The sequence below is a fragment of the Ursus arctos genome, unplaced genomic scaffold, assembly GCF_023065955.2.
Source record: "Ursus arctos isolate Adak ecotype North America unplaced genomic scaffold, UrsArc2.0 scaffold_33, whole genome shotgun sequence".
NCBI classification, from domain to species: Eukaryota; Metazoa; Chordata; class Mammalia; order Carnivora; family Ursidae; genus Ursus; species Ursus arctos.
Window position 1 is genome coordinate 11,689,631 of NW_026623019.1, and position 13,779 is coordinate 11,703,409.

At 41.1% G+C, this 13,779-nt stretch overlaps 1 protein-coding gene across 4 annotated transcripts in view; it reads right to left on the minus strand.

Annotated features, from left to right (window-relative positions):
* The window catches only part of TRPM3 (transient receptor potential cation channel subfamily M member 3), a 262,509-nt gene that overhangs the window by 216,956 nt on the left and 31,774 nt on the right, over positions 1–13,779 (minus strand). For all 4 annotated transcript variants that reach the window (XM_057305538.1, XM_057305537.1, XM_057305539.1 and 1 more), the window contains one exon: positions 9,645–9,816. In XM_057305538.1, the coding sequence (XP_057161521.1) occupies positions 9,645–9,816 (172 nt within the window). The remainder of the gene's footprint in view (positions 1–9,644; positions 9,817–13,779) is intronic.

A 13,779-nucleotide genomic window follows, 5' to 3' on the forward strand; every position in this document is an offset into this window, starting at 1 on the left:
TGTACATAAGGAATAAACTCCTGTCTCATTTAGGCATCCAGTCCTTTGAGTCATTGTTAGAGCAGCAGTACCTGTGTCCTAATGAATGCAGAATGGTTCTGAGCTCAGTCAAGGCTCAGTGGGAAAAGTCACGCTAGGTTTGCAATGCCAGCTATGGGCAATTGACCCGATGGTCTCCTGCCAACTCTAACCTCTTACTGTATGGATAGCTAACATACTCCAAAATGGAAAACTCAAACAAAACAAAACAAAACAAAAAAACACAAAAAAACACAAAAACCCTTTCATATCACTCATACATTACAGTTTTCCTTGGCCATATGCCTGTCTCCCTCTCTGTGCTATTGTTAATCTCTTCAGGCTTAGCCTCTGGGTATTTGGTATAAATACAAAGACATGAAACTGACTTAACAATCATAATAAGAATAAAATAAGTAATATGTGTAGTACTTAGGATACACCATTTATTTATATATAAATGACTATAATCCTTTAAAATAGCCTCCTGGAAAACTACATGCTTATTTTAATGATGCTGCCATTACTATATTTTTGGAATTTTTTGAAGTTGTAAATCCGTACATTTCTTATAATAATAGGACTGGATCAAATCACTTAAGTTTCTTTCATGCCAAGCCAGCCACTCTTTTTTGAGCACTTATTATGCATAACATTGTTAGTTTGGGTGTCATGGAGGTTGGTAATCAATTAAGGATGTCAATGGTACTCTTCTGACAATCTATGTTAAATTTTCTGGGTAAGATGGCTTCACAATTTAACAATAAAAAAATAATACATATAAGGGGTCTACTAGAGTCCAGGGAGATGAGAAATATACACCAGAAATGGAATGTGAATTTTTAAAAAGCTTTGCTTCATGGAGTTTTAGATCATGAATTTATTCATTCACTGCTCCCTTACTTCCCAAAAAATTCTCAGTAATTTATAGATTAAAAATTAGAGTTCTCTTTGTATTCAATTTTGAACTCTTTATTCTACTAGAACCTTGATGTATTAAAATATTCCCTGTGCAATGCATTCCACTCAGTAGGCTTTCCAGGGGCCTCTGGGTAAAGCACCCCCATCTCTGCTTCTGCCCCCACATCAGCTAATAACTGTGGACTATAGGATTTCTCTGAGTATCAAGGACTTTGACAGGAGAGCTCCCAGCGTCAAGCACATTTCTGGACTCACTGAGCCTGAAGCATATAAAGTCGTGGTACTCAGAGCAGGTGCGGCTGAACTGGAAATACTGATCTGATTTACTTTGCGAGTCAGTTCTGCCTGTTAAGCAAGGTGGTATGTCTCTGCAAATGAGAAACGGCTTCCTACTAGTCATTATGGCAGAAAGGTCAACTCAAGTCCATTTGCAGTTTTCAGATATGCCAAGAGCTCGGACTTAGACAATGACTTTGGTCCTCACCCAGGAGAGAACAGACTCAGAGCAAATGAAGTCAGATAGAAGGAAGAACTTCCCAACAGCAAGTGACGTTAGGATCGGAAGGGCATGCCGGGGCTGACATCCGGCCGATGCTGTTGGTTTAGGAAACCAACGTCTTCACTGGTTGTTCAAGATTTTAAATCTCACTGCTGGCTTGCTGTTGCTGCCTCTTCTATATGTCTTTAGACTAAAATAGAGTATCGTGGGTGTGGCCTTGACAAATCCGGTGTGGGTTATTGGAAAGATTTGAAAACCAAAACCAAAAACAACCAACCAAACAAAAAGAAAACTCAAGGAAACACACTTGGAGTAGTGTTTCCTGAGGGATGTGACTGGCCTTTGGACCAGGCAGGTCTTCACGTGAAACTGTTCGGCCCAAGGCAGACTATTGACATTCCTGCCTCCTTGCTCCTGTCATTCAGGAGCACGAGAAATTGTGTCAACCCCGAGGCCCCCTGATATTTTTAAATGCCTCCTAGGGGAGTCAGGGTCACCCTAGTTGTAAACCACTACAGCCATGTTTAAGAATTATCACCCAAAATGGTGGTAAAGGAAGTAGGATATCAATGATGAGGTTGTGAGTACTTATTTCTCATTATGGAAATTTCGTGGGAAAAAAATGCTTTAAATTGATGTGTGTCATGTCATAGAGATGAGCTTATTTTTAAAATAAAATCTCTTAGAGCCAATTGGACTTCACCAGTATTGACTCAATCTGTGCATTAGAATGTTCCTGTGGCTCATGTATCCTATAACTCGGTGGAAAGGGGATATATTTGCTTCCACAATAAGGCATAATTTATTAGGGATGACATCCTGTACTGTCGGAAGACATTATTCTCATTATTATTTTTGTTAGTTTGGGTGAGTAAGCATACAATCATACATAAATAGGTGTGTTGGCTTAGGGACTGCATAATAAGACATAGTTTTTTTCTAGAGAATTCTAAATAGCAATATCTTCAAATGCCAAATGTGATTATGTTTTATGAATTCTGCCATCGTTTCTGCCACTTGTTTACTCAGAAATACCAAGCCCATTTTAAGCTGCTGCTTTAGAGAAAGTACTCTTGGTGTCTTCATGAGGCTACACTCAAATGTCAGTCATAACTCTGGGGCAGAGAAAATGCGGAGAATCAAATTCTCTGTCAAGCAAACCCCGGCAGTAGCAAAAGTATTGGTTATGGAAATCTAAACCTACCCAGACACCCCCATTAATTATTATCGCAAAATAAACTATCTGTGATGACTGTCATGGGGACATAATCCCTTAGACTGGATTTAGTCTGACATAGATTTCACTTTATAGTATGGAGATGACAAAGTCAGAAATTTCTAGCCTCATAATGAAATTTCCTACAACCTAAATTGATGTTGGCAATGTAATTAGATATGCAGTCTGAATAAAACTTTGCATTTGGGCAAACCTAAAATAAAATCCAAACAACAAAGGAGTAACATTTTAACCAAACAGAGCCCAAAGGTAACTTGATTTCTGTCCTCTTCCTTCAATCCCCTTTTTGAATAAAATGGTAGCTTACAAGAAGAAAATTTAAAGTGTAAGATATATTCTGGGCTGCTTCACATTTAGCCCAAGTTCTAACACCTCCACCAAAGACAGTAGTCAACAATCCTAGCTGGGTCACCAGGATTGCTCCAAGACACTGGAATAGCTTGAATCTCTCAAGAGAGATTCATATTCTCCATTATGCTCTGTTTCTCCAGGCAGGAGGAACAACTACAGTATAGAACGTATTTTCGACAACACAGAAAAAGATAAAAGGGTTTGCTGGTTATTGCTGCAATGGTTAAGATTTTAAATCAATTACTCTTCAACAAATCATGTTAACAGAGGCTTGACGATATGTTCCAGAACATAAGTTTGAGCCCTCATTTGTTCTCTTTGGACCTTTTTTAGTAACTACAGACATACATGGTTCCTCCTTAACAAGCAGAGCCAGGTCTGATTTGTGGTTAAAAAAAAAAATCTGTATCTATATCTATCTCTCTATATAGTGATGAATACCCTTGACCCTGATCGGTTTCAAATGAGAGGGTCTGCTCTCAGGTTGGAATGCATGGCAGCCAGGCTGTATCCACACAGGACATGGTTTCCAGCGGGGGGACCACTGTACCACCAAGAAGGCAGGAAGGGAACCAGTGTTTCTGGACAGCCACATGCCAGAATGCTTTCATATGCTGACTTGTATGTTAACTCAGTTAACCAAGGTTCATAGATCCAGAAACAGAGTCTAAGAGAAATGCTTTGACACTGGAATATTTATGGATGAAATGATATGCCGTCTGGATTTCCTTCAAAATTATCCAGAGGAGGATGTAGGTGGGTATACAGAGAGAGATTCTAAGCTTGGCCACGGGCTGGTAAATGTAGAGGCTGGGTGACAGTCATGGTGGGTTATTATAAGAGTCTCCAATTTTTTTGTATGTGAAATTTTTTAACAATAAAAATGTATGCACAAGAGATGCTTGGGATCTTAAAGTCCCATGAGGCTGCTTATATGCTATTTTCTACAGCAGCCCCTTGGTAGCCTCTCAGCTAGTACATATTTCCTGAGCAGCTACTATGTTCCCAGCAATGTGCTAAGTTGCCTCAATTCACGTGACTATGTGAACAGCAATAAAATGAGGAATTTTTGATTATGTACCTTTTTTTATTTAAATAGTTCAAACGTAGTATGTGATGTTTGGCAATATTAATGACAGGTGTGGCTCACCTTTGATAATTCTCTTAATCACTTCCCTGCACCTCAGTCTGATCTTTGAGATGAAAGATTTTATGTTCTTGTGAACGTCAGCCATGGCATCGCTTTCATCCACAGACACTGATGACGCTCCTGGGATACGGTATGTAGGACTACAGAGTACATACAGCCTCGCTCCCTTGCCTCTCTCTCTCGTCCTTGCCAGGCAAGATCCTAACAGGTGCTTAACCCCATTTTATGTCTGTTCTACTACTCGAGCTGAACACGGCTACAAAGAAAACATACAACCCTAGTGATCCATGCCTCTCCAAACTCACAACCACAAATACCAAGTGGGACCAGGGTGCTGTGGGGTAATGCTACATTTCCCTGGTCTGGTCATTCTCCCTGTCTCTACATTCAATATAGTTCCTTCCGCTCCCTAATCTCCTCCACCTCCTCCCCTTCCACACTCTTTGCTGATGACCTCCTGTATTCTTTACTTTATAAAGAAACTATCTACAGAGAAGTACCTGATCACCCCAGCAGAAAATGTTCCATCTTACCCACGTCTGGCCCATATGCTCTGCCTTCCCTCCTGCTATGCAGGATGAAGCTGTCCCTGTCCTGAGGCTGAGCTCTTTATTTGTGCACTGAATCTCATCACCTCCCTCTCTCTTAGGGACTTTGTCCCAATTCTCCAGAGATTCACCCCTTTTTTTTTTTCTGCAAAAGCTTACTCTTTTGGGGCTCTCCCTAGCCTCCCTGATTTAAGAATACACCAGTGTTGCTAAGAATGGCCTTGCAGATTTCTTGATGTGTCTACTCCTTACCCTGCATGCCCAATTCATTAGCAAGTCCTGTTGAGTTCCACCTTCACAATGTATCTTAGGACCAATATTATATGATTTATATGAAGCACCTAGAATAGGCGAATTCATAAAGATATAAAGTAGAATAGTGGTTACCTGGGGCTGAAGGGTGGGGGAGGAAAGGGGAGTTAGTGTTTAATGGGTACAGAATTTCAGTGTGGAATGATGAAAATGTTCTGGGGATGGACAGTGGTGATGGTCACACAACAATGTATATGTACTTAATGCCACTGAACTGAATACTTAAAAATGGTTCAAACAGTAAATTTTATGTTATGTATATTTTACATTTTTTAAAAAAACCCAGTTAAGAAAATCTCTATACATGTATTTGAATCTGACCATGTTTTACTTCATCTATCACTGCCATTCTATTTCAAGCCACGCTCATTCCCACCTGCATTATCACAACAGCCTCCCAAAAGATCCCCCTGTTCGAAGCTTGCCCCCACCTCAGTCTGGTCTCTGCACACAGTGGCAGAGTGATGTTCTAAACCAGAAAGGAGATCGTAATTTACCAGATCACAATTCTGTGAGAATAAAACCCAGCTCTCTACAAATGTCTTGCTCTTTCTTGAACACACGGGGCTTTTGTCCCTACTTTTGCTCCCTTCCAGAATGTTCTCCCCACAGTGGGCTCCCTGACTTCATTCAGGTCTCTGCTTCCATGTCACCTCCTCACAGAAGCCCTTCCTGACTACCTACTCTACACTAGCCTCTCAACGCCCAGGTGCGCGTGTGTGCAAACCCATGCACACAGGTCCAGTCCTATACCTTCCTCTGCTCTTTTTCTTATCAGTTCTTTTTACTACCAGACATCATATATTTATTTGTTTCCTTATTTACTGATTACCTCTCTTGAGTTAAGCTCAATGAATTGTCGACAGCTGCTTTCCCAGACCTCAGCCATAACTGGTCTATAACAGGAGTTCAAGAAATATTTGTATCCTAAAAGTCATGCTTGGACTGTTGGAGGCTGTGCACATTAAATTTGAAGTGTAGCAAACTGCAGATGGAAGAGTGTTCCAGAGCAGGTCACTGCTCACGCCCAAAAGGGTTCTCCTTTAAAAACAAAGTTCTTCAGGAACCCGTGACCATAATTGAGAAGGGACTGGTGGCAGCAGGAATGAGTGGGAGGCGGGGGAGAGATGAGATAATGGAGGCCGGGGTGCAGAGAAAATTGAAGGCACTGGTGTTTGTGATACATTATCATTAATATTTGGCATTTTGATGAGAAAGGGATTAAAGGTCTCCCGAGCAGGATTCACTTAGTATTTAAGGAAAATATCCTTCAGAAGATAATGTCATTTAAGCAAGAAACAGACTTGTGGAAAGGCTACTGTGGTAGGCAGGTCACCCCTAAGTGATGAGGAGGAATGGCACCTTAATGAGAAAAACGCTGAGCGCATTCTGCACCCCCGGTGTCCTCCGAGGTGGACTGTGTCATGCGCAGTGTTACTGTGGTACGGTGCCTCATTTCTGACAGACCAAGCTGGGGCCCAAAACCGAGTTCCACCATTGTGTTTAAGATTTCTTTAACTTTTGAAGAAGGGACTAAAAAAAGTAAATGAGGTTTTTAGAATCAGCTTACAGAATAAAGTTTTATTTTTAATAGGAAGAACTACATTACTGCTAACTATGATATAACAAAAAGAAATAGTGTCCATATTAGAAAGTAGAGTTGCTGTTCTAAAGTGTTGATTGGGGATTGATTGCGTTAAAGGTCTGTATTCTTACTGCCACTGTTTTTTGTTATAACGAGGTCAACTTTTCTTCTTGTTAGTCCTGTTCTGGAGGCTTCTGTGTTCTCAGTGGGCACTGTGCTAACTGAATTGAGGCCTCAAGGTCCCGCTCTACTTTGGGGAGCCTGGGTCACTTCTTAAGCTCTGAACACCTTGCTGCTCCTTCCCTGCTTTTTGGGGTGAATGCAGTAAAAAGAGAAGGAGACCTAATGACTCATGAGTTTCTCACTTGGAGGGTGATCTGCAGTCGTGGTTTGTCTGGGACATGGGACTTTCAATGATGAATCGGAGACAGTCTCAGGCACCTGGGACAAGTCAATCACCCTCTCAGATTAAGTTTAGGGACCGAACTGGTGTAAAAGTTAACTCACCGCGTCTTTCACTACAGCTTGTGGGCAAACTGCTGACCCTGAGCCTTTTCACTTCCTGTGACCTCAGAGATCTCCTCTGGGTGTCTTTAACCTCCTCTTCCCATTTAATTATTTTTACTCAATGGGAGCCTGTGGGTTTCTGCAAATCCTCAAATAAGTATCTCAAAGCAGGCAGGAAAATTATGTTTATAAATTATGATAATTCCAATGACCATGTGGCTCCCTTGCCCCCACCTCTTCCCAGCTACTGTCACTTAACCCACTCTGGGGGCTCATCCCTTACCCCAGACCTAACCCTGTTTATGGACTTGGAGCAGTTTGAGAGTCTCTAGCCTGCTTCTCTGACCTTGTGCCTCAGCTCTGTACTTGGTGCATGCTTCTCCCCTACTTTTTTACCCTAGACCCTTGACTGGGTCCCCACTTGTCCATGTTTCTGCACCTTGCTACCTGCCTTGGTAATCTAGCAAGGGTCCACTGTCTCTGTGAATGGCATGAGGTGTGTGGGGGGTCCCGGCTCCTCCAGCATCCCTGATATCCTGACCAGCCTTGGCCTGCTCTTCTACTCCACGCTTCTGGGCTCTGCGCCTCATTGTGGCCAGGCCACTGTACAGGAGCCTCTCCAGGGACCACCACCCCCGCCCCCTGTAGGGCCATCCACATGTATAGCACCTATGGGAGCTTTATGAGAAAGATACCCCTCCAGGCAGATAAATGACAAAAAAGTGTTCCCTCTAGGATGACCAGTTAGAAAAAGAGCATCCTTTCCTTGGGCAGCCTGCAAGGCATGGAGCTTGGCGGACAGAGCCTTGGCGGGGTTTTAACTCCCCCTTGCATCCATGAGCTCTCCTCCTCACTACCGACTATCCGGACCAGCTGCCACCAATGCCTGGCTCAATGACATGCTTTGCTGACCTGGACAGATTTCGCCCCATCAGAACCCTGAATCTGACCCTGAATTTGCTCTTTGTCTATCCTGCTCCCATCCTGCCTCTTTCAGGTCACTCCCACTGAGGTTCTCATTCTTAACCTGATGGTGTATAAAACGTAATGCTTTAGCCTGTCAAGATCTAAATAGATACCACTCATTACATAACATTTACCCTTTCTATCCACTATTGTAATGCAATTCCATTGTAGTATTACAAAAGCTACTACCCATTGGCTATAATGCTTTGTTACATTTGATCTCCCCCGACTTCTGGATCAATTTTCTTGTCTTTTCTATTTTTATTTTTTCCCCAAAAGACGTTTAGCTTGGGATAATCCTGTTTTCTCTTTCCAAAGACAGTGGGGGATTCTAGGATAGAAGACCATTTCCTAATACATCTGGGACTTCAGGCCTAGGCCAAAATGTACTGTTCCAGACACCTATGTGAAAAAGATAGAATAGTAGTAGCTCCTAAAAGTTGGGACCACAACAAGTATAAGAAAGAGAAGGTATGTGGTCCAATAGGGCGAACATTCCAGTTCTGGGAGGAAGGTGGCTCGGGAAAGGAAAATTCACCCCAGACAGATACAGAGAAAATAGAGAGCAACCACTTGGATAAGCTGAATCACAGCACACTGAGCTTTTGGAAACGTATCTAGCCAAAGAGAATCTTTTGTTGTTTAGAGCTGCAGGCTCGGAAAGTTGATACAATTAGATCCAAGTTGCCCGATGAGACATACAATTACCCCTAAAGTTTGAGCCTGCCACAAATCCTCCTCAATGGTTACTTTGCGGAAACAAATGAAAATCACCGTGAGGAGAGATTGTAGATGACTTTCACACCTCTGTTACATTGAAATGCAAGCCACTTGGCGATTTGGGGAGCACTGCTGTTTTCACAGTGTCACCCTTTCATAGCTAATTGTGGGCACAATAAATATAGCATGGAACACACGAGTACTTGAGATAATTTCAGTATAACCTCCACAGATATGTATTATGTAATGTGCATAAACATGCACATAGATTTAAATACATATATATTTAAAGACAATGAATAAATACGCACATAGATAAGATACAGAATCAAAGTTTATGAAGATGGTTACACAGAGTACTTTTGTTTGGAGAATGCCAGTTGCCTTGAAATTCCTAAGCATAGGCAGATCTATGCTAAGATCAAAACACATATGTATACATATATAAAATTTCTGGCCAACCAAAATAGCTTAACAAATAGAAACAATTTCTCTAGGGTGCCTTTCCTCCTTGGAGTACTGTGTAAAGGATATAGGAAAAGTCTGGAAAGAAAAGCGTATCTGCATGCACACACCCCAGATGGGGTTGAGCTTCTCGCGTATGACAAATGAGTGCTAGTCCACTCATCATGGAATCCCTCGTCTTCCGTGTCCAGTCCTCCTCCCCCAGACGACTTCGTCAGGTTCTACCCACTGGCCCAGAAGACTCATAATGCTCCCTGCGTGAAACGTGCTCAAGTTCTTATAATATCGCCACATGGTGTACCGTAGTTACTCACTTTCCACAGGCTTCCTATGAGGCCCGGCAGTGGGAACAGTAGCCTACTTACTTGTGTTTATCTTCTGGAGAGAGATATGCTTTTCCAGTTGTCTCCTCAGCTTCACTTCGGCTCCATATTTCCCGGTGGTCCCGTTGTCGGCCAGAATGAAGTGGGAATGCATGCTGTTGAGAACAGTGAGCTTGCTCATGGGGTTGGACATGGTCTGATACGGCCGGACGACCTGCGGGATTTCAAAAGGAAGAGGACGAAGTCAGAGGAAAAAGAGCAAAATACGAAAAGGAGAACCAGACAGAGAGGAAACAGAGAGAGAAGGATAAATCAATTCTTTGGTACAGTGAAAACAGAGTTTACATCCTCTTCCTAATGCCACTGTGGGTAGCAAGTTTTATGGTTAATGTTCCCCAGTCATAGCAAGATTATACTTACAGAATAATGTATTTATATGCTGAGTACAGAAGCTAGAGCTTGTGCTCTCATCATACTCAAAACTGACATGTGACGGATTGTGTCATTGTAAGGTCAATCTTTCACTTGCTGATAAACCACAAGTAATTTTAACGTTTACTCTATTTATTTTTTCTTTCTCTTCTCCACGATGTCCATACTCCCAGAGGCACAGCAGAGCAATCATGGTTCTAGAGTAGGGTTGGGGAGGGGGTTGGGGTCAGGGTGGTCTTTTCAGTCAAGCCCATTCAGTCATCTGAAGGTCTGTTAATTCAAAAATCAACACTGTTCTTATTAGACACCTTATTTAAGTGGAAATGTTGAATGTCAGATACGTGTCTCGTGAGATAAGTGTGAATCAAAATGTTCATGTCTGTCTTTGTTGTTGCCTTATTTTAATTTCATCATGAATTACATTACTCAAAACACAGTAAGTCTTTCAGATTTTTGATATCGAAAGAAAAGCAAAACCTATCGTGAGTTAGAGTTGCTAGTTCTAGATGCTTTATAGACATTATCTATATTCCTTGCAACAATCCTGAAAGGTGGGTGCTCTTATCTCATAGACGGAGAAAGGGAATTGGAGATAAAATAGGTTTTTCAAGAGTTTCTTACATATAAAACCAGCACTGACACCCAGGTCTGATTCCACAATCTGTGCGTGTTTCCCTCCCCCACACTGCTTAGACATGACGGAAACAAGATGATGTTTTGGAAATCCACTCCTAAAATATTTAGGTAGAGACTTCACTCAAGACTATGAGAAGGAACATTCAACAGGCTCATTGTTACAAGGCCCAGTACAGTTATCCCTATACTGAATCAGCAGAATTGACAGGGCAGAAATAAATGCTAGTGGGTTTTTATTTCTGTGCCTTTGTGCGGTATGTACGTTAACTACGGAGTTGAGCTGCTCTTGTTCATTCTCAGTATGTGATGACTCACCGTGAAAAGCTGTAGTAAGATTAAGTAGTTTGTTAAAGAAATTACAAAGTGATTTAGTAAGGGCAGTCTTTAATAGTAAAGATCCCATAAAAGTCATTTTTTAAGATCTGGATTCTGATTTCAAAGTCCGTTTCTATGTGCCTGGCACACAGAGTCTACTCAATACATAGTGAATGAAGGAACAGGAAACTTGAGACAGGCATGTTTTTGTTCAAAATTGAAAAAAAAAAAAAAGAATCCTCTCTTTTCTGAATTGGTTGGGAGTTGATCTAATCTAAATTTAAAATGTGTCATTTTGAGCTTTTGAAATATCCTTCATTCCTTTTAATGTATGTCTTGTTAATGTAGCATTAATATAACATTAATTCACAGCTTCATTTTAGTTGACTCTTAGTGACAAAGGAAGCTCATAACTTTTTGATTATTGTTTCCAGTAATGGATGGGATTTTTTCCAGTAACGGAGCAGTATTCAATTACTCCTTTGTCTGGATGAGTGCATGAGAGTCTCCCAAAATACAGAAACAGTGGTTTGCTAACCCCATCCTGAGTTCTTTATCACTGGAAGAGTGGGTTGCTTGTGGTTGAAATTCCCATTTTGTTGTTACTCATTTTTGGTCATAAAACATTCATTCTATAGCAGAGTGCAAGTTAATAAATATTAATGCTTTGTTGAAAGAGGCTTAGTAGAAGGACTTTCTCCTATTCTTAAAAGTGCCTCTGCATTGTGCTTTTGTACAAAAGAAAATGCTTTAGTTACTATTCTCTATTTTCTGAGCCAGTCCCCAAGGCTCCATGCCTAGAGGGAGGAAGACCCAAATTATTTCTTGGAGAGGCAGGGAACCGTGGATTTTCTAGAGGTTAAACTATGTGTGATAGTGAATCCTAGATACTTGTTCTAATTGAGACATGAGAACATATTTTCTAATTCCTGGGAACCTGATTAAAGACCATCAGTGAACATGAAATTTTCAAATGCATAAGGTACTGAAAATAATTCTGGGCCAGCTGACATACTGACCACAATCTGAGAATGACAGAACATCATTAAATCATCTAACTATATTCTATATGTCTGTTTCCTCCACCACAGGATTCTAAGGATAGTGGGGCATCAGTCTTCTGAATTTTGACCTTCTCTTCATGTGAAACATGGCATACCAGCTCTTTGGAAATACTGTTCCTTTGAATCAGTCATGGCAAGACGGTCAAGTTTACAGTATCACTCGTGAATTTTAATTTCTTCATCTTACTGCTCCCCATTTCGTTTGATCTTGTATGAAATATACGTGGTCATATTTTGGCAGAGATTTTTGTCTGCTGCATAAGAGGGGATATACATCTGAAAAATAAGTAAAATGCCCTAATTTATTTTCCTGTTGTCACTGGAGGAAGATCTGCTGAATCCTGCAGAATCCTGAACATATGAGCCATGGAAATCTGTCTGAATCCCATGAGTTCTGCCAGTGGCTGTGTAAATCTGAGGCCCACATTTTTAATCTGTAAAAGGGAAATGAGAAAACCACTTACCTCATGGGGGTTAGATGAGATTATAGGAGCAAAGTACCTGGCACTTTGCCTGGTTCCTAGGAGGCAGTCTATAAATGTGAATTCCTTCCCAGGCTCAGCTTTATTTTACCAACTGTAAACTAATCTTCCAATTGCAAGCTAGTGACCAAAATGGCATGATGACAGACAAATCACGGACTTCTATTTTCCACAAGAGACTTGAATTGATCAATTTAAGTAAAGAAAAGAAAGTGAGCAATCAGTTGGCAGAACACACAGCGTGTTTTTCCTCTGTTACCTCCTCTCGGGCCATTTAAGAGGGCGATGCTCTGGAATTATTTATGGACAAGCTGCAAAGTTGGGAAGAACTTCCCAAATACTTCCAGAGGAATACATTTTGGTCTAACTTGCCTACAAAATCTACTTAATATTCTTCATGACAAACATACCAGCAGTCTATTCTTGTTTGAGTTATAATTTGCATATCTACAAAAGACTTGCTGATCTTCCTGTTATGGTTCTCAAATAGGAAAAAAAATAATGCTTTTGTGTCACATGAATACAAATGAATTCTTCCCTCTGACAAAATTTTGGAGGTAATGCATCCACTTGCATTAAGAGCTCACAAAAAAGGGCTTTGTTGGAAATGGGGGTGTGTGTGTGTGTGTGTGTGTGTGCACGCGCACGTGAGAGCTTAGCAAGAACAGCTGTGACATGTTTAGGTCTTGGAGGTGTGTTAGATGCTTCTAGCATGTTTCTTAGCCACTGTTTTTTGAGAGAATCAAGGCCTAATGCCCATACATAATGGGTCACCTCTCCTAAGTATATAGGATGGTCAAGGTGAGGTACCATCTTTGAGGGAATTAAGAAGAGAGCCATTCAAATAATTTTCCGTGTTCATATTTCAGATGCAGAATCTGAAATAAGGGTTGAATGGCAACTGAAAGGCCTACATATCATGTGATCTTTCATTATTGGAAAGTATGGAATTGTATGTACCTAGAAGGGAAATTTGCTTAGAAATGGATTTTAGACACTTTGTACTCTTTGGGTATCATGGGGACTACTTCTAAGTAATGACATTTTGCCCCTTTCTTGTCCCTCAGCGGGAGATGGGAGAATTCTGAACTTTTTAATACATCTATACCACTCTGTACTGGCTGACTGATAAAATTCTAGTTCCAAGGCCTCTGTATACCTTGACTCTGAAACAAAGAGGCAATGAAGTAGAAGCTGTTTAAGAAATTAATGAAGGTGGGGGCACCTGGGTGGCTCTGTCGGGTAAGC